This window comes from Ornithorhynchus anatinus, chromosome 12, assembly GCF_004115215.2.
Source record: "Ornithorhynchus anatinus isolate Pmale09 chromosome 12, mOrnAna1.pri.v4, whole genome shotgun sequence".
In the NCBI taxonomy this organism is placed as follows: domain Eukaryota; kingdom Metazoa; phylum Chordata; class Mammalia; order Monotremata; family Ornithorhynchidae; genus Ornithorhynchus; species Ornithorhynchus anatinus.
The window spans coordinates 16,322,270-16,344,573 of NC_041739.1; the positions used below are offsets into that span (position 1 = coordinate 16,322,270).

A 22,304-nucleotide genomic window follows, 5' to 3' on the forward strand; every position below is an offset into this window, starting at 1 on the left:
AATTCTTATGAAGTACCTTAAATAAATGCCACAAAATTGCAAGAACTGAACACACTACACAGTGGTTTGTGCTGTGGGCATGACCTACAATTGATTTTTCTTTTTAAGTATCCATATGTTCATAACACTGGAGTAATTACAGATCTGAAACACATTCTGGCCCTCTTCTCCAGTGGTAAAAAATATTTCCAAGTCTTGCCAAAGATAAGACCAATTCTGCTCTATTTTAAAAGGGGATGTAAATTCAGATTTGCAAAATTTCGAGATTTCGAGAAATTCTGGCATCAACCAGATTCAGAAAATCCAAAAATAGCCATTATGTCTAATTTTCAACAACATGACCCCCACTCAACTCCATACCCCTAAGCCCTAAAACACAAGTTAACTGAACTCATGACCAGAAATAGCTGGGTGTGCCCTATTGAGCACTTCCAGGAATTTTACTAGTAATTGTAAGTCATTTAAAAGTCTAACCCTTATTCTTCATTCTATGCAGAAATACAAGTCTTCTTCAGCTCAGGCACAAAACCCAATGTCTCCAAACTTAGACTTTGCGCCTCCCCCCTCCCCATTCTTGATAGGAATGCCATGTTCAAATTCCCCCTTTGAACAACACTGTTTCTCTGAGATTATTCCTAGTTCACAAAGAAACATTTGAATTCCAAAGCAGTGGCAACCTGGAAAGGAGCAGCATGACCTAGAAGAAAGAACATGGGTCTGGGAGTCAGAAGGATTGGGGTTCTAATCCTGGCTCCGCTGCTTACCTGCTGTGTGACTATGGGCAATTCACTTAACTTCCCTTTGCCTCGGTTAACTCATCTGTAAAATGGGGATTAAGACTTGTGAGGCCCATATGGGACATGGATCCAACTGTAATAATAATGATGGTATTTGTTAAGCACTTACTATGTGCCAAGCACTGTTCTATGAACTGGGGTAGATACAAGGTAATCACAGTCTTGATCCCCATTTTACAGATGAGGCAACTGAGGCACAGAGAAGTTAAGTGACTTCCCTAAAGTCACAGAGCTGACAAGTGGCGGAGCCAGGATTAGAACCCACAACCTCTGACTCTCAAGCCATGCTGGGCGTCTTTCCACTAAGCCATGCTGCTTCAAGCTGTAAGCAGGGATTGTGTCCACTAATTCTGTTGCATTGTATTCTCCCAAGTATTTAGTAGAGACCTCTGCACATAGTAAGAGCTTATTTAATACAATCCTTTGACTGATTAATCTACCCCTGCTTTTAGTGCCCCACACTTGCCAAGCACTTAAATATCATTAAAAAACGCCCCCACAGCTCATGCATATACCTAGGGGGTAAACTGTTCTCTAAGAGAGAGACTTGGACCCAAAACTCCGTATCAGAAAGTTTGACTGGAGACATTTTCCATCTTGAAAATACTGGGCTGTATCATTACTATGGCTGGTACTGTAACTGTAGACTAAATGATCAATGATCCCATTTTAGACATTGTGTAGCTTCCTAGAAAAAAAGGCTGATGACATTTTTAGTAGGCTTTGGGCCTCAATACTGTTATAAAGGGCATAAGATGAAATGAGGAGAATGGCTTCTTTGCTGAAAGTAGAATGCATGAAGTGACTATTCAGCCTTCAGTTCAGAGAGGAAGATTGGCAGTCTAAAGTGCAGTAAACCCAGCTGAGGCATTAGACTGAATGCTTCAGTCTTGTCATACTGCAAAGACCTGGGTTATAGATCCATCTGCAGTAGAAACTCAACAAAAGGACACTTGTTAAAACTCTGTAAAACTGGTAAATGGGTGATCAAAACAGCATATATTACGTTAGAGAAAATGCAATGAAGTTTCCCGGATACTGACTGCAATGGGTTTCTTTAATTTGAACTATATCATTGCCAATTAATTTAATAAATGAATGGGTGATTTAAAAATATTTAAGCTTTACGTTTTTGCTAAAGGATACTGGCATGTTAAACAAGAACACCAAATGGATTTAATTTCAAAATTATTTTCTTCATAGGCTGCCTCGTTGTTTTTTAATATATTAGAGGAAAATGGATTTTAGAGAAGAACAGCATGGCCCATGTGTGGGTCCCCTAAAGCTAAGTCTCTGACTGGGCTAGGCCTACCCCAGCTGAGTGGGCTCTAATCCCAACTCTGCCAATTATCTGCTGTGTGATCTTGGGCAAGTCACTTCACTTCTCTGGGCCTGAGTTACCATATCTGTAAAATGGGGATTGAGACTGTGAGCCCCACCGGGGGCAGGCACTGTATCCAACCCCATTTCCTGGTATCCACCCCAGCGCTTAGAATAGTGCTCTGCACATAGTAAGCATTTAACAAATACCAACATTATTACTATTATTTTTACCACTGTCTTTAGAACTAGTTAGATTTTCAGAAGAACTTTTTGTTCAACACAAACTGGAATTGGAATCCCCTTTGAAAGGCCTCTAAAAATAGAAGCCTGCTCTCATCTGTTTGGGGTGTAATCTTCCTTAGAGGAAGAGGTATGCAATTGCTGATCACTAAAGTTTCCTCTCCACTCTCTGATCCTCCTACCACAGTCAACATGGATCTGAACTTTATTGTTGGGGGAATTTTATCCAATGTTAATGCTTAACAGTTCTAGTGAGGCAGGAAGAACTGGAAGAGGTAAAGAACAGGACTTTGAAAATGACTATATGTTCAGAAAACTGTACTATGAGGAAAAGCCCAAGAAATTTAGTCCACAAGAGCAACGAGGGGCTATTGTCCTCCATTAATTTCCAGCTATTGAACCAAGTCATTGTTCTAAACTCAACAGTTTTTCAAGCCAGACTCTCAATCAATTAATGGTATTTACTGAGCGCTTACTGTGTGCTGTGTACTAAGCGCTTGGGAAAGTAAAATACAAGAGTTGGGAGACACAATCCCTGCCACAGGGCACTTAAAATCTAGAGGATAAGAAAAAATATAAAATAAATTACCAGAAAGGGAAATGGTAGAGAAGCAGTATGGCCTGGGAGTCAGAAAGACTTGCGTTTAATCCAATCTGCCACTTGTCTGCTGTGTGACCTTGGGTGAGCCACTTGGCTTCTCTGTGCTTTAGTTACCTCATCTGCAAGATGGGGATTAAGACTGTGAGGAACATGTGGGACATGGACTGTGTCCAACCTGATTAGAACAGTGCCTGGCACACAGAAGCACTTAAGAAATACCATAAAGAAGTATAAGGACATATGCATAAACGCTGTAGGGCTGAGGGTGGGGAGAGCAAGAAGTGCTTAAAGGGATAAAGATCTGAGTGATAGGTAATGCAGAGTAGAGGGCATATAGGACAAATGAGGGCAAAGGAAAATACCTGTGCAGTCCAGGCCACAATTCCATCAAAACCTGAAAAGATCTGAATTTCAATCTGAAGACCGCCTGTCACTCCAAAGCTTCATTCTGTTTGGTTAGCACAAAAGGCTCCAAATGATCAACAATCAATGGCATTTTTTTAATGGTATTTGTTAAACGCTTACTATATTCCAGGCATGGTACTAAGTGCTGAGGTTGACACAAGCTAATCACGTTGGCTAATCAGTCCATATCCCACATGCAGCTCACAAACCAATGTTCAAGCCTTAAATCACCTCCTTACTGGTTCTTCAACTCCAGAATTTCCCTAGTCCAACTCAATTTATACACTTTGGCAAAAATCTCTCTCAAAATAGGAATTATTTCAGGCCCCTCCCACCCTCAAATATCTACAGGAACTTTTAGTTGCTACGTAAATGATTTTAAAACACCTCACTATTGAGTTCTAGGCTTCTTCACAAATAGTAATATAGACACTAATTAAACTTTGGTCACGATCATGAAGACGTTTCTTGCGAAGACGCTTTATGCTGCAAAGGCATTTATATTAGATACTAGCATTTCATGATTGGCATTAAAACTACGCAAAATATTTTTCTTTTATCATTCATTCAATTGTATTTATTGAGCGCTTACTGTGTGCACAGCACTGTACTAAGCGCTTGGAAAGTACAATTGGGCAACTGAAAGAGACAATCCCTACGCAACAACGGGCTCACAGTTTAGAAGGGGGAGACAGACAACAAAACAATACAGATACAGTTCTGATGTAGCAGTTATTGTACAGATCTCTACACTAGGTACTGAGGAAAGATACACAGTGTAAAATGTAGGCCTGCAAGATATTTAACACTTAGATGGCCTAGAGCTGCCCATCCACCGGCACATCAAAAAGTTATTTCTTCCCATTGGCTTTAAAGCACTGTTACCTTGTCCCCTCCTATCTTACCTTGCCGATTGCCTCCTACAACCCAGTCCACACACTTCGCTCTTTCAACACCAACTTACAGGTTGAACCTCCATCTCAACTATCTCAATACCGACTCCCTGCCCGTGTCTACCCGCTGACATGGAATGGCTTCCTCCTCCATATGTGACAGACCACTACTCTCCCCACCTTCAAAGCCTATTACAATCAGATCTCTTCCTAGAAGGCATTCCCAATTAAATCCTTTTCTCCTACTCCCTCTCCTTTCCGGGCTGTCCACAGACTTGAATCTGTATCCTTTCAGCAACTCGTATTCTCCCTACCCTAAACCCCGTGGCACTGATGCACACATCTATAACTTAATTATATTAATTGCTGTCTCCCCCTCTATACTGTGAGCTCTTTATGTTCAGGGAACACTCCTATCAACTCTATGGCACTGTACTCTACCAAGCACTTAGTACGGTGCTCTAACACACAGTAAGTGCTCAACACATACACTGATTAAGTCAGACCATCCTTAAATAAATCATAGTGTTTCAACGGGACCACAATAAGAAGAAGTTCCAATTAGGACCAGGAAGATCATTGGTTCTCCCAAAATTACTCACCATCTCTTCTTAGAGCAACCAAACTCTCCAAAATCAGTCAGAGCTTTATAAATGTGACTCTGAAATTTTGATGACAGCAATTGCACAGATAAGTGAAGTGACTTGCTGAAGGATGCACAGCAGACAAGTGGTGGAGCTGGAATTAGAATCCAGGACCTGCTGTCTCCTAGGGCTGTCTCTATCCACTAGGCCTTGCTGCTTCTCCACAATTCACCACCATTACCGAAACGAATCAGGATAAGAAACAGGGTAGCCTGGTGGATACAGCAAGGGGCTGGGACTCTGAAGGACCTGGGTTCTAATCCTAGCTTTGCCACCTGTCTGCTGTGCAACCTAGGGCATGTCACTTCAGTTCTCTGTGCCTCATTTGTAAGATAGGAATTGAGACTGTGAGCCACATGTTGGACATAGACCATGTCTCACCTGGCTAGCCTGTATCTACCTCAGCACTTAGTACAGTGCCCAGCATAGTAACTGCTTAACAAAGTCCACAATAAAGGGGTAAATCTTACCGACATCAGGATACCCTGAATAAAAATGTCAAGTAGCTAGGCAGCCGGAGATTTTCAAAACCTGGTTGTTCGGGTTCCAAAGAGGCTGCCAACTGGTGGAATCCCTGTTAGACCCCATTAACCTCATCCTAAGTTAAAAGAGGACTAGAAAGGGTGAATTTTTAACTGGTGCTTCATTTAAAAGCAGGACTTAAACGCTATTCCACAATCCTATTGAAGTTCGGCAGTGGCTGTTTCCTAGGTTTGTGCCACCTTACCAAATTATGTCCCTACCCCCTTTTCTCCTAATATCTGACATTCCCCTAGCATGAGCAACTCGCACTGTTTGCATTTACCAACCACCAGCAAAGAGGGAAATAGCGAGCTCAGAACCCGCACACAGGTCTGGTAGCTAAGATGAGCAAAATGTACATGAAGAATTCCTCCTGAAAGTCAGGGTGGGTACTGGCATGGGCAGGTTACTTGATCGCTTGACCTGCATCTGGTTACATCACCAGGTTCAGAAGGTACTTAACATGCTGATGTAAAATCTGTATTTAATCAGAACGCTGGCTGTGCAAGAGGCAGCCGATGGAAGGCCCTGGACCATGCTCATAGGTTCCTGGAACGGGGTCACGCCCCACCAGCAGAAGGAATAAGGAATAGAACCACTCAGTTCCATGTCCATTCGACCACAACTCCTTCCAGTGGCAAGTCCCGGGACTCGGACACACAGCCCTGGGACCCGGAGCCAAAAATGGCAGTGGCAGGACCATGGCTGACAATCAAGATGTAACGGGGCCAATGTGCCCCCCCCCCCCACCCCCCCACTGGCTCCACATTGGCCGGCACTGCCATCCCTCCAGCCCCAAGAGCTGCCATGGTGAAACACTCTTTGTACTAGAGAAGCCATTCCGGGACCTTTTCTTTTCCTGGAACTGGGCTCCCGCCCATTCCCGTTTACTTCCACTTCTGCATCAGATACAGGGAACTAACTTGGCTCCTATTTTCCCCAGCCTGTGCCCACGTTTCTCAGAGAAATCCTGTCCCTGGATCTTTCACTGACTCTGCAGAATCAGCACTGTCTCTGCTAGTAAAAGAGCCTCCCTGTCAAACCCCCGCCTTCTCCCACAAGTCATGCGGTAGCGTGGTCAGCTCCCTCCATCAGCTGCCTGCATCCAGGACAGAAGATGACGTTTGGCAGAAAGCACTCAGCATGTGCTGAGACGGGATAAAACAATGATTTGTGTTCATGCCCCTCCCATACAATTGTTCCAATCCTTATTTAAGAATTTATATCATCCGTTTTACTGACATTCTTGGGTTATCTTTTTCATCTTCTGCCTGTGCCCAGTTTTCGATGAAAAGCTATGCGCTTCCCTAATGAAATGGATAATGTTACTAGTTAAACTACTATAGAGATGGCTGCCTCTTAAAGGTACACTTCTTTTTTTGTTAACCTCAAAACACTATTTCATTTATGTAACAAAAATGTATTTACGAGAATGCCTAAATTTAAAAAATACTTAAATAAGAACGTAAATTAACCAAGTGATTTGCAAAACTGAATTAGTACATAAAACAAACCCCTATTATGTGAAATTTGAACTTTTGGCATATGAATTCAGAAGAGCTTGTCACTAGAAGCAATTTCAAGCAAAAAGCACAAAGGGATATTCCAATTCATTCAATGTTAGTTGCCCAGAAATTAACTTTTTATCTTATATAAATTTGATTTTGGAAGCAAAAGAAGTCATATCAGAAATATAGATTTTTCTCAAAAAATGAGAGAACAATCACTTTGTAAATTAAGTTTTATTTAATCATCAGCATGCTCGTGTGATAAATGGCATAAAAAAGCTAAGATTACAAAACCAATGCTACAAAGTTTTTGCTGTTGTGAATGAGAACTATGTTTTTCTTAATAAAGATTTAAAAAATCATTTATGGACAGAAAACCGTTGGGGTTCACAAATTAGAGGCAGGACTCAAACTGGCAGTGATATATTTCTGACAAATAAATTGCCTGAAATATTGCACAACTTAGTACACAACCCCCTTACTACTTTCAATTTCCAAGTGCAACCAAAAGATGGGTCCAATTATGACATCAATTCAAGCTTTCTTTCCAAGGGGAATGAAAGAATAGTAAATCCCAGTGGACGCCCGAGCTCTGCAGCAAAGATGATGTAATATTTAAAAATAGACATCCTCCATCAGAAGCTGAAACTTGGGTAAACAGCACACTGCATATCACTCAGAACTGCTTTGCATGAATTTGCAAGTGTATGCTGTTGAGAGATAAAGGTTTTTTTTTTTTTCCTAAAATGCTCTGTGATTTATATTCCAATCTACTCCCTGGGTGAAATAATTTTCCACAACCTAACCAATTAAACCAACATAAATTGCTTAATAGGACAGGAAAACATACACTTTCCCAAAAAGAAACAGACTACGACAACTGTGGCGGCTTCAGCAAGTTACATTTTTTCAAAAAATCGGTGGTATTTATTGAGCATTTACTCTGTTCAGAGCACTGTATTGAGCGCTTAGGAAAGTACCATCCAATAGAGTTGATAGTCACAATTCCCACCCTCAAAGAGTTTACAGCCTCGTAGGGGGGCACAGAAAAGTCAGTCCACTTGGCGCAGTTTTGCAAAAATCACCTAATATTCTTCACCTTTGCCATGGAAGACAAGGACTTGAAGTGCACATCTGGATAGACAAAGCATGGATGCTATGCTGCCCTGAAAGAGATAATCCTGGTGTACTCTTTGCCCCACCTATTCCATCTTCTTGCAGACAGGAAGAACTGCCAATTCTCAATGCTGACGTACATAGTTCATTTTAGTAAAGTACTTACACGTAGGAAAGAGGAATACACTTCGTGCTTGGATTTGTACCCTTTAAGCATTTGATATTTGCCCCATAGCACTAATGTAAACATCCATAACAATTTATTTTATCTCTTTCTAGAAAGGAGACCAAGAACTCAGCTTTTGTTTGTTTTGTTTTTGGTAGGGATACCCATATTGCCAAGTGGTCATTCTTGAGGACTTCAAGAATGGCCACTCATTTATATATTAAAAGACATAAAGGCAAGGACTGTGCCTTAGTTACAACTTGCATGCCCTAAGAACCTAGTTTGGTGCGATAAGCATTGGATATGCTCAAAAAATATGCCATCAAAACAGATCCATAAATCATTCAAATGCACTTAAAATTTCAAAAATCAAGACATTTCAGTAAAAAAAAAATCCTGTCAAATGCCAAGTCACTGTTCCATATATCATTGCACTTATATACACATCTTAGACACACTATACTTTGTCCTATCTTTAATTTTCTTTAAGGCCATCTCCCTAGACTTAAATTGTATGATCCTTGAGGTTAGAAATCATGTCTACTCATTCTAATGAACTCTCCCAAGTGGTCTACAAACAATAAATGCTCCATCAATACTATTTTTTCACAGATTACCTTCATCGCTGCATCCAAGTGAAACACTCAAGGATTTTTGGACAGCCTCTCAGGCCTTTATTGTATTTATCAGTACCAAATTTATGCTCAAATTTCTGAAATTAAGATTATCTTTAGTCCACAGCAATAATGGTTTTTCCTCCTGTTTTTAAAAATCTTTTATTTTATTTTAATTTTTAATTTAAAAAAAATCACTTTTGCATTCCTATGTCAGAATTCTTACATTCTCACTCCTGGAAGCTTGGTTGCTCTTTTTTCTTTTCTTAAACCAACAATTCAATCACCCACTCATCAGTAGTATTTACTGAGGTGTTACTGGGGGCAAAGTACTATACTAAAAGGTCTTACTACACAAAATCTTAATTAAGCTCTTTGCTCCCTGTCCACTCTGAATTATCTCTAAGCAAATAGATGGGGGGAGAGGGAGGAAGGGAAGGGTAAGCAGCCTGAATATGTGGTTGCAATCCTCTTTATCTAAAAACCAGAACAGATAGAAATCTTCTAAATTCTACACTTACTGACCATTTAAATATGAATCTAATTTTCCCTTTGAAGGGTACTATTCTTTTGCAGCAGAGACTCCAACTAAACTCTTTTCCATTTTCTATTACTCCTGCCTTACTAAATCTATTTCTTTCCACCACTTCTATCCTAACTTATGCAAAGAACCCAAATCCCCCTTTTCACTTCCTTTTGGCTTTTCTAGGGACAGTTTTAAAAGTCTCTCTTAAACATACCTCATTTATTCACATAACTGCCTCGCATTTTTGTCTAATTTTCATAGTATTGAAATAAGGGTATGGATACTATCCAAGTCATAATGAATCATAATAAAATTAAGTCAGGCTCTATAGGGAGGAGCAGAAAAGGAGGATGCGGAGGTAAGAGGACAATTTAGACCATCTCTTCTATTGCACAAGCGCTCCACACAATAGGCAATCCAAAGGCTTAATCAACAAAGATCTCTATAAAATGAGGTGGTATTAGGTTAGAAAACATTACTTAAATTTAACCACAGCACTTGGGATTGGAAAAGCTATAACAAATAATTAGAAAAGAAAAAGGCATTTTAGTTATGCTTCAAGGCCCACTTGGTGCCACAGAGTCTGCAGTACACACAGAGTCCTGGAGGTTTGGTACCTATAAAAAGGAACTGATTCTTGACTTTTGCTCTGGAATGTTTTCATCATTTGCTGAGCTTAAGTTTCTTTTTCCTCTTAGACTGTACTGGGGGTAGCTTTCATCTCAGAATGGCCATTTCCAAATTCTGTAGTAAGTTAGCAAGAATTTGAGCAAAGCTAACTCCTCAGAGTTCTGCAACATTAAAGCCCCAAAAGCCCCTGGAGTCAGGGGACTGGAGTCAGGAGACCCAGATTATAGTTCCAGATGTGCAACTGACCAGCAATGGGATCTTGGGCGACTCTATTTACCTCACCTGTAGACTGGGAATAAAATATGGGCTTCTCCCTTTCTCTTTAACTGTGAACTCTATGCGGGTCAGTGCTTATGTCAGATCCCATTATTTTGCATGTATCCCAGGGTTTAGCCGCTATATTAACTTCTGTCTCCCCGCTCTACATTGTAAACTCGTTGTGAGCAGGGGATGTGTCTACTAACTGTTATACTGTACTCTCCTGAGCACTTAATTCCGGGCTCTGCAAACAGTAAATGCTCAATAAATATGATTGATTACCATAATTATTACAAAAGGTGGGCTCAACTGGCCAAAAAGCCTTGCACTGTGGCAGCATGACCTAGTGGAAAGAGCACTGGCCTGAGTGTCAGAGGACTTGGGTTCTAATATCACTCTGCCATTTGTCTGCTGCACACAGTGAGCAGTGACCTTGGGCAGGTCACTTAACTTCTCTGTGCCTCGTCTGCAAAATCATGATTCAATACCCATTCTCCCTCCTTCTTTGACTGTGAACATCATGAGGTACAGGAACTGTGTCTGACGCGATTAACAGTTTATATCTACCCCAGCACTTAGAAGAGTGAAAAGCTGGATTTGATGATGATGATGGTATTTGTTAAGTGCTTACTATGTGAGAAGCACTGTTTTAAGCACTCGGGGGGATACAAGGTGACCAGGTTGTCCCATGTGGGGCTCACAGTCCTAATCCCCATTTTACAGGTGAGGTAACTGAGGCACAGAGAAGTTAAATGATTTGGCCAAAGTCACACAGCTGACAAGTGGCGGAGCTGGAATTAGAACTCATGACCTCTGACTCCCAAGCCTGTGCTCTTTCCACTGAGCCATGCTGTGTTCCAGTCCATCTGAAGCATCGGGGTTCTGGGAATTGTAATCTGCTGATGATACACACCATGGGGTTTGCACGAGCTAATTCCTCACAGGCACAATAAACACAGAGGTCTCACTCTACTTCAAACTCCCAGTCAGTTCAGCAATGGCTGGGCCTTCTCAATAATACAACACTGTCATGCCAGTCACAAGATCAGTTTAAACCTGATGCAAAAAGCACTTCATTACAAGCTGAAAAATATGTAATGGACATATATGAGTGCACCACAATCATAAAGGTGTGTGCGATGATTACACCGGATGGTAAACCAATTTAATTTGTAGATAATAATGTTGGTATTTGTTAAGCGCTTACTATGTGTAGAGCACTGTTCTAAGCGCTGGGGTAGATACAGGGTAATCAGGTTGTTCCACGTGAGGCTCACGGTTAATCCCCATTTTACAGATGAGGTAACTGAGGCCCAGAGAAGTTAAGTGACTTGCCCACAGTCACACAGCTGACAAGTGGCAGAGCCAGAATTCGAACCCATGACCTCTGACTCCCAAGCCTGGGCTCTTTATCTTCTAGAAAAACCAACTACCCATTTTCTTATGTCAGTTCAATGCAAGAGAAAAAAAAATACTACTGGCACACTAAAACTTCACTTATATCTTAGTACCGTTGACAAAGATCAGTTTTTTTCAGCATGTAAGTACAATAGCTCTTCCGGCTACCACTTCATATCTGAACAAAAATGTCACAAATATACAACAAATAATCCATTGCAGACAGAGTGAAAAAAAAAAAGAGAAACCAGAAGACTGGCTCAAAAACTGCTGGGCATAATAAGGAAATAAATAAGCATGAATCTGATTAGAAATGTTAAATTCAGACATTCCATTCATAAATTTAAGTTTTTTCTCCTTAAATATAAATATTATATATCAATAGTCAAATATATGCATATAACACATTGGCAATAATAATCGTATTTCAAAATTGTAACACACCAAACGTTTTTCTTTGAACATTTCTTTTGAAAACAACAAGCAAATCCTGATTTTTTCATTATTTTTCTTGGCAGTTTGGTGACATTACAGGTGTTCACTTATTCAGAGACATAAGACATAGTACCATAAATCTTCCATAATCATGTGGTTTGTTATAACGTTTTTTGTAAATTTGAAATAAGACTCCTGTATCTATAGCTAAATTTGAGAAGGTTCAACAACCAAAAACAATAGCTTTCAAAAGGAACCCACAAAAGTTTTTAACAACCTAAAATCTATCATGCAATTTTATATTGTTGCTCTGTGCAGAATACTTGAACAGGACTCCATTTCTAGAATTTGGTAGAATATGTTTTTGAAAGGGGGAAACAGAGTGCCTCATGTCAAATGGATTTTCTTGTACCTCATACACATACATATTTGTCCATGCTTTAGAGTTCTTGAGAAGGGCTGATGTCAACAGAGATTACATTTGAAACTAGTGGGCTGAAGTGGAAATCCTGTATTGTCGCCAAATCTTTTGTCATTTTTTTTTTTATCATTCTCACTCAATAAGACCAATTTAAATAGTGGGAAAATACAGAGAGACAAGCACAAGCCAAAATGTCATATCACTATTATGAGCTCATTAGTTCACAGCAGACTGACAAGAAGACGGTTAGTGTTAGGGGATCACACACGTAAATTACAATACCTGAGATTTAGTGCATTCCTTTGAGCCAAAATGAAATGAATGCCATAAAGGAGGAAAGGAAAAGATGACATCATCAGACATGCTATAGAACGTACTGCCAATATGAAGACTATGTTAAAATTATGTTAAGGATGGTAGTGGACTCCTGGTAAATAAGCTGTTTTACCTATTCTAAAAGCCATGCAACACTAATGCCCTCAGAATTATTTTTAATTCCTCAGGAAGCAAGAGCAGAAAACTATTTCTTTAACAACAACTTCTCACTCAGTTTTGCATTACTAGCCAAAGGTAAATAAAAAGCACTTGCTAAAATAAGCATTAACTGTCATTAAAAACAACCGGTAACATGTAACCAATTATTTATAAACGTGGTATGTAAAAGCTTTGAATAAATTAGCAATTTCTACCAGAGCTGTAGTAGATAGTAAGTAGATATAAGTAGTATTTATAAGTGTAGTATTTATAAGTAGATATAGACACCTTCAAAAAGCTCCATATCTGAAAACAGCATATTTGAATTATATGTCACCAACACATGAGTGAATGCAAATATGAGTAAATGTAAATTTCTGATATACTTACTATGAACAGACTAATGTTCCCCAACTTAACCCACTTGATTAATCTAATAATGATAAAATATGAGTCAACCCATCAGACATTTGTTATCCTATCTTCCTATCCTAGTCTCATCTTTCTGTTACTTTAATCATAGAATTCAATTTGCTTGTGAGCATCAAAGAGAGATTTTAGATAATACATTATAATCAAACCACTTCAATAAGTATTTTATTATTTATTTATTTGAGTGGGGAGAAATCATGGAAAACAAGAAGTGGAACTTTCTAAAGCAATGCTAAGGGGATTTAAATAACTACAGCAAAATTATATAAAGATACTGTAAAATATTAATGCTATAATACTTAAAATTATTTTTCCATTTGAAGAGATTTCTATAATCCCACTAAACAATACTTCAAAATTCTTTATTTTAGTATATGTGGGGAAACCATTAAATAGTTAAAAAGAATGGCGGCAAAGACTGGGAAGCAATGTGGCCGAGTGAGAGTCGGAAGGACCTGTGTTCTAATCTTTGCCCCACCACTGATCTGCTGTGTGAACTTGGACAAGTCACAACTTTTCTGCGCTTCACTTTCTGCACTTGGAGAATGGGGATTAAATCCTTCTGCCGCCTACTTAGACTGTGAGCTCCCTGTGGGACAGGGACTATGTACAACCTACCAATGTATCAATCAGTTAATCATATTTATTGAGCACTTACTGTGTGCAGAGCACTGTAATAAGTGCTTGGGAGAGTACACTATAAACAGCATTGGTAGATAGGTTCCCTGCCCACAAGAAACTTATAGTGCTTGGAACCTATTAAGTGCTTTAAAAGCACCATTATTCTTCTTATAATTAAGATTAAATTATCCGTTTTGTACTATTACTGATGTTCAAATGTTACATATACATATTCTCTCTCCCCCTCTCTCTCTGTATAGTATTACATTTTATTATATTGCTTGTATCCACCCCAGTGATTAGTACAGTGTTTGTCACAGAGAAAGTGCTTAACAAATACCATTTAATATTATATATTCACTCGTTCATATTTATTGAGCACTTGTGTGCAGAGCATTGTACTAAGCACTTGGTAAGTACACTGTATATGTGTTTACACACATGGATTTCCTATAGCATTCATACGTTGTAATTTTAGATAGAGTACTTTCCATTTCCTCAGAGAGATAACTTAAAAAAGAAATTTCATGGATTTTTAGTAGCAACTCTTCCCAGGCAGACAAAGCTCACTTTATAACTGAAACAGATGAAAAGAAATCCTTTCCAAACGAGCCCCATGAAATGACTCACCTATGAAATTCATGCTAAATTAGGTGAGGTGGGGAGTTGATGGCCAAAACTCCACTGAATATTAAGTCATGAAAAGCTTTCTGTTTGTTAAACTAAATCAATGACGTGTTGGGATAAAACTGTATTTTAATTTCATTTGACAAAAACTTCTACAATTAATGAGGTGTAATCATTAAATACTTGGTATTCACACATTTTATATTCACACTCATTCATACCCAGGGATGTAGGGGAAAGTAATGAGTAAGGGAAGCAGAAAATATGAAACTTAGATGTAGGTCAATCACCTCTTTCTACAACACTTGATTAAAGGAAAACTGTGGTTGGGATCCAGAAGCCACTCGTTAGAGAGCATTCTGTTTTCAGTTTTCGAAAGAAAGCTCCCAGAACAATGGAAAAACTATAAAATTTTCTTATACTCTGAGCATGGCAATTATAGCTGAGACATGATAGAACCTCTCGGTTACCTCAGTTTTCTCAGATCTAATGGCAAATGTTACCGTAGTAGCCCATTCCAAAAAAATCCAAAAATAGTCTTATAATTTTTTCTGGTGCCATGTCATGTCAATTTATCATTTAATATGGTACTGATGTCACATAAGGTGTCAGACTGTAACTTTTACTTGAATAGAGAACAATGGAAGGACATGCCTACTGCTTGGCATGCTTGGAAAAAAATAACAAAATCTGCATTGCACTTTTCAAATCATTCCCAAATGGTTATTTTATTGCAGCAGAGCCAAAACTTTAAGATATTTAAGAATAAAGTTGGGGAGTAGCATTCAAAACTCACAATTCCCATTAATCTACACTTCAATGAATGATAGGCATTAGATAAGCACACTATTAAAGTAAATGCTTTAATTATAAACCCACTACAATTTCTACCACAATTACTCATATATACAGGACAATGATTTTAACTGACTTTTATAAACTATTAAGTAGTCAGAAATTTCAATGAGTCTTAAGAGTTAAGCTTCATTCTTAAAAAATAATTTTACTATAAACAAACATTTAAAAAGATATTTCAACATCATGTATGTATTAGGTTAATCATTTTCAGTTGTACTGTATGGATCTAGTGGTTCTCTGAAAAATAAAAACTGAGGTCTCCAAAACGGCCATATGAAGACAATGAAAATCCTAAATAAGCATCTGTTTTCTATTATTAAAGGTTCAAACACTTTATCAACTCACCGTATGGTAGCCTCTAGGTAAAGGTGGTTTTCCCACAGGATATGGATCCACGGTGTCGATAATGGTTTGCCTTTCTCCCTTCTGGTTGATTTTTCGAAATCTTCTCCGTGACTGTCTATGGGAAGCTTGGCGCTGAAAATACTCTTCATTTTCATCCATATAGTCCACCTGCAACGGAATACATTGAATAATGATTCTTTTTCCTACAGACATCTGAGGTCTTTCCTCTCAGATAGGGTTTACAGGATGTATTAAAAATAATATGATAGAATTTTATAGATGACCTGTTTTTGGTTGCTCATCCACATATAGGCACATAAAGGGAGACAACTATGTTTGGAATGTCAGTTCTAGTTTAAGATTTAAATTATGACGTGGCACTTGCAGTTTCACTTTGGAAAATGTCACTATGAATTTTTAAAAGCCAGACTACAGGTATAAGGTCCTCTCTATACTCTAAGCTCATTGTGGGCAGGGAATGTATCTATGAACTCTGTTACCCTGTACTCTCCCCAAGTGCTTTAGTACAGGCTCTGTACACATTAAGCACTCAATAAATAAAATATGATTGAGAAGCAACATGGCTTAGTGGAAAGGGCACGGGCTTGGGAGTCAGAGGTATTCATTCATTCATTCATTCATTCAATAGTATTTATTGAGCGCTTACTATGTGCAGAGCACTGTACTAAGCGCTTGGGATGAACAAGTCGGCAACAGATACAGTCCCTGCCGTTTGACGGGCCTACAGTCTAATTGGGGGAGATGGACAGACGAGAACAATGGCAATAAATAGAGTCAACGGGAAGAACATCTCGTAAAAACAATGGCAATTAAATAGAATCAAGGTGATGTACAATTCATTAACAAAATAAATAGGGTAATGGAAATATATACAGTTGAGCGGACGAGTACAGTGCTGTGGGGATGGGAAGGGAGAGGTGGAGGAGCAGAGGGAAAAGGGGAAAAAGAGGGTTTAGCTGCGGAGAGGTAGAGGGGGGGTGGCAGAGGGAGTAGAGGGAGAAGAGGAGCTCAGTCTGGGAACGCCTCTTGGAGGAGGTGAGTTTTAAGTAGGGTTTTGAAGAGGGGAAGAGAATCAGTTTGGCGGAGGTGAGGAGGGAGGGCGTTCCAGGACCGCGGGAGGGCATGGCCCAGGGGTCGACGGCGGGATAGGCGAGACCGAGGGACAGTGAGGAGGTGGGCGGCAGAGGAGCGGAGCTTGCGGGGTGGGTGGTAGAAAGAGAGAAGGGAGGAGAGGTAGGAAGGGGCAAGGTGATGGAGAGCCTTGAAGCCTAGAGTGAGGAGTTTTTGTCTGGAGCGGAGGTTGATAGGCAACCACTGGAGTTGTTTAAGAAGGGGAGTGACATGCCCAGATTGTTTCTGCAGGAAGATGAGCCAGGCAGCGGAGTGAAGAATAGACCGGAGCGGGGCGAGAGAGGAGGAGGGGAGATCAGAGAGAAGGCTGACACAGTAGTCTAGCCGGGATATAACGAGAGCCCGTAGCAGTAAGGTAGCCGTTTGGGTGGAGAGGAAAGGGCGGATCTTGGCAATATTGTAGAGGTGAAACCGGCAGGTCTCGGTAACGGATAGGATGTATGGGGTGAACGAGAGAGACGAGTCAAGGATGACACCGAGATTGCGGGCCCGAGAGACGGGAAGGATGGTCGTGCCATCGACGGTGATAGAGAAGTCTGGGAGAGGACCGGGTTTGGGAGGGAAGATGAGGAGCTCAGTCTTGCTCATGTTGAGTTTTAGGTGGCGGGCCGACATCCAGGTGGAGACGTCCCGGAGGCAGGAGGAGATGCGAGCCTGAAGGGAGGGGGAGAGGACGGGGCGGAGATGTAGATCTGCGTGTCATCTGCGTAGAGATGGTTCTAATCCCGGCTCCGCCACATCAGCTGTGTGACTTTGGGCAAGTTGCTTAAACTTTTCTGGGCCTCAGTTACCTCATCTATAAAATGGGGATAAAGACTGTGAGCCCCACGTGGGACAACCTGATTTCCTTCCATCTACTCCAGCGCTTAGAACGGTGCTTGGCACATAGTAAGCACTAAATAAATACCATCATTAATTGATTAATTGACTCGCTGACTGACCTTGAATGACCCAAAATATGTCAAGCATGAAAAGGTAAAGGGAATCTGTGTACAGTAAATCTAGTTCTACTTTAGTAAAAGGAGAGGATGATTTCAGGCTGAAAGTGAGAGACAGTGTCAAATTAACAAAGCTAAATGAAACACACGATTTTGAAAGGCTTTTAAGGCAATCTATGTGAAAGGTGAATTCCCTTTTTCTTTAGAGAAGCATCATGGCAATGGTCATCGCAAAGAACGGTTGACTGCATGAATAGGAAATGTGGTTGGGGGCGACAGGGGAGGAGAAGGGGGGGGGTGTGGGTGTGTGGGTGTGGGTGTGTGTGTGTGTGTGTCCATCCTTCACTTTATTCATTCATTCAATAGTATTTATTGAGCGCTTACTATGTGCAGAGCACTGTACTAAGCGCTTGGAATGTACAAATTGGCAACAGATAGAGACAGTCCCTGCCCACTGACGGGCTTACAGTCTAATCGGGGGAGACAGACAAAAACAATAGCAATAAATAGAATCAAGGGGATGTACATGTCATTAAAACAACAGCAATAAATAGAATCAAGGTGATGTACATCTCATTAACAAAATAAATAGGGTAATAAAAAATATATACTATTGAGCGGACTTTACACTTGTGATGAGTTCTGAGAAAAGCACAGGAATAGCTCAGGAGCAGGAACAAGGGTCAGGGTTCCCGGGGGGTTGGGAGGAGGGTGAGAAGAGGGGAGAACAGTGGTTGTTGAGCAAGAGTTGGGGTCCTTGGGGGGGCAGCGATGGTCCTGAAGCAAGGGCGAGGTTAGGGGTCTCCCTGTTGACATGCTCCAATCTGTGCAAATTTGCTGCATATGACTTTTTTATGTTTTCTTATGACCTCGACATATGGCTTGTAGATAACGTGCTTGTGTCTGTTGTTTCCAGGTCAGTAATGAAGCAGTCGACAGTCTCAAGTTCCATCAATGGCCACTCTTCGTGTTTTGCAATTTCTGTTTACACGCTTCAATACTGTTTCTGACATCTATTAATACACACTGATGATGGTCAAAAAACATAACCAATGCAGCTGGATTTAAAGGATCTCATGATTTAACTATTTAACCCCAGCATTGGGGAAGTAGGAAAAAAAGCAAAAGCAGTGGGGTGTGTGTGTGTGTACAATGAATGCTATTTACTAACTTTCACAAGGAAAAAAAATCAATTTTTCTAACCTCTAATGTCTGTTAAATAAAAGTAGATTATTTTACAAATTCATGGTGTAGTTTTTCATTCTAATTAGACCTGAAAAGCTAAAAGTAACGCTTGCCAATTCCTCAAATAAATAGCATATAAGTGTTTTTGTACACAAGGTTCAAAAAGTAAGTCCTCCAATAATGGGGCTTTCCTGGTTTTGTGTGTCTCTTTTCCTTTTCTTTGAAACTCTTAGGTTAAGCTTAGTCACAGAATTAATATCAGAAAGAACAGCACAACAAATATGAAATAACACTACATGATAAACTAGATGTCTATGATAAACACAATGATTCCTTTTAATCTGAAAAATACAGTTTTAATGGGAAAATTGCCTGAGACTATACTCACCACAATCATTTCAGAAGGCTCTAAAACAATGCATTCACAGCCCCGCCTGAAGCTTCCTGCAGAACGTTTGCCAAAACTAAGGAAGAAAAACATTCAATCAGAACAAAATCAGAGCTGCAAGACGTCCCAAACATGTATTTAAACTCTCCCCAGATAATTAAAGGCATATGAAAAGAAATACATGTGTCCCCCACACTGCCCCTGCCAAGCCAAAGTTTCATGAGAATTTCCCTCTACCAATTATAGATAGCACCAGTGATGAAACAATAACACAATCCCATTTACAGTCCTTAGGCTCATATAAAATATCATATGTCCATGAAAGGTCTTACATAATTTAGTCTTTTCCAATGGTGCAATACATTGAAAAAAAACCTGCTACTGACCAGGATATTAAAATGCCTTTTAAAAAAAGGCATTTTTTACATTCAAACATTCATGCTTGAAGCTTAAATTAAGGATTATGATTTTCAAATCTAGGGCTTTAAAGTTACCAAAAACCCATAAATCATGGGCACATCAGAGTCTGACACAAAGAAATAGAGAAATGATTAATTTTAACACTTTACATTGAAATGCAATTTTACTTAAAAGTTTTAATATTTGAGGATCTTACTCAGGAGACTTCTATTATATTGTATTAAGAGAAGCAGCATAGCTCAGTGGAAAGAGCACGGGTTTGGGAGTCAGAGGTCATGGGTTCGAATCCCAGCTCTGCCACTTGTCAGCTGGGTGACTGTGGACAAATCACTTCACTTTTCTGTGCCTCAGTTACCTCATCTGTGAAATGGGGATTAAGACTGTGAGCCTCAAGTGGGACAATCTGATTACCCTGTATCTACCCCAGCGCTAAGAACAGTGCTCTGCACATAGTAAGCACTTAACAAATATCAATATTATTATTATTGTGTTGTACTCTCCCAAGCACTTAAAAGAGTGCCCTGCACACAATAAGCACTTAATAAATACAATTGATTAATTGAAAATAAACTCTGGGCCATATCTCATTTTCTAAAGCGAGTTTTGCAAAAAATATGATTCAAGTTGAGTTTTATTCCAGAAAAGGAAAAGGCACTCAGCAGGTGAACTACTTCTTCTTCAAGTGCTTTGTTTCATAGTATATTGCCAGATGATATGAAGATCTAAATGCCAAGCAGGTGTCCTTTCCCCCACTTTGGAACAGAAGTGTCATTCATTCATTCAATCGTATTTATTGAGCGCTTCTTATTATGTGCAGAGCACTGTACTAAGCAGTTGGAAAGTATAATTCAGCAACAGAGACAATGCCTGCCCACAATGGGCTCACAGTTTAGAAGGGGGGAGAGAGGCATCAAAACAAGTAAACAGGCATCAGTAGCATTGCTATAAACAGAATTATAGATATATACATATCATTATAAAAATAAATAGAATTATAATTATAAATATGTACATATATACACAAGTGCTGTGGGGCCAGGGAGGTATAAAGCAAAGGGAGAGGGTTGGGGCGGAGGGTTTGGGGAGCAAAGGAAAAGGGGGTCTTAGTCTGGGAAGGCCTCCTGGAGAAGGTGAGCTTTCAGTAGGGCTTTGAAGGGGGAAATTGTGCAAGTTTGGCAGATCTGAGGAGGGAGGCTAACATCAGGTCTGTAGTTATACGACTGAGTTCTACTATTTGAAATGAGGCATTACTTTGTGGGCTGGGAGGGAGGTAATGAGAGAGGACAGAACCCTACAAAATGCTCATCCTTCTCCTTCGTCTTTCCCCAATCCCCATTTGCCCAATTTATTCTCATCCTCAGCTACCTCTAACACCCCAATTTCATGTAATGTACCTAACAGCTCCCTATCATTTTTGCATAACCAGAATGTCATAAAGAACCAGAAACAAACTATTGTAGGAATACATATTGCTTGTATGGAAGATTGTTGTAGGTCTTCCCCAGGTGATTCAGACCTCTTTAAACATCTTTCTGAGGTGAGGTGATAGGAAGTTATTTTCCCCTCCAACTTAATAGCTGTACAAATAAAGCTATACTTAACATCCTAGGACTCAATCACTCTTAATACCCTTAGCCCAGGTAACCAAAGGTTTTCTTGAGAAGTCAGAAATTCATTTTTGTATTAAAATTACCAGTCTAAATGTTTGGTGAAGATAATACATTGTACAGGAAACACTCTATTCTAAATCATCTTCCTTGAAGCAGCAGGTTTCCATTGAAACAGCGGGTGCTTAAACTCTCGTATTAATTTCTATTAGAGCATCATTATACCTTAAAGTGAACAACGAAGACACACAAGGAGACCTCTAACTGTGGAACCCAGAAAGGGGCTGGAACCAAAGTTCTCACGAGGATTTCCCAGAAAGAACACTTATGTTCTTATCTTTGCTTCTTCCATGTTTATCTCCTACAAAGTTCCCAATGGCCCCTTGGTTCTGACCAGACTAATCCAGCCCTTCCTTCCCTCACTGCCCTTTAAGATCTGGGAAGTCAAACATCAAAGGAGCCTAGGATGCTTGAAAACTAATGTAAAGATCATGACTTTAGAAACTAATGTCTCTTTTTGACCTATTCATTGGGATTTTTCATACTGCCCTAGGGTGTCACCACCCTGTCCCACAATCTCCCTTTCACCCAGGCCAAAGGGAGAATGACCTACTCATAATCCACAGATTGATGTACTCAGAGATAAATAGGAATAATTCATAATCATTCACTGAATTTTCCTGGTAAAAGGAAGTTCTTTATAAATGGGTTTTCTTGTGACTTTCAGAAGGGAAAGAAAGAAACCAAACTGCCCAGGGGT

General features: G+C 39.9%; 1 protein-coding gene across 9 annotated transcripts in view; it reads right to left on the reverse strand.

Annotated features, from left to right (window-relative positions):
* RAPGEF2 (Rap guanine nucleotide exchange factor 2) overlaps positions 1–22,304 on the reverse strand; it is a 141,707-nt gene that overhangs the window by 81,042 nt on the left and 38,361 nt on the right. For 7 of the 9 annotated variants that reach the window (XM_029076564.2, XM_016228569.3, XM_016228571.3 and 4 more), the window contains 3 exons: positions 19,518–19,593; positions 15,855–16,022; positions 12,780–12,797 (listed from right to left, as the gene is read on the reverse strand). In XM_029076564.2, the coding sequence (XP_028932397.1) occupies positions 12,780–12,797; positions 15,855–16,022; positions 19,518–19,593 (262 nt within the window). The remainder of the gene's footprint in view (positions 1–12,779; positions 12,798–15,854; positions 16,023–19,517; positions 19,594–22,304) is intronic. The other 2 variants (XM_016228568.3, XM_016228574.3) reach the window with 1 other exon arrangement.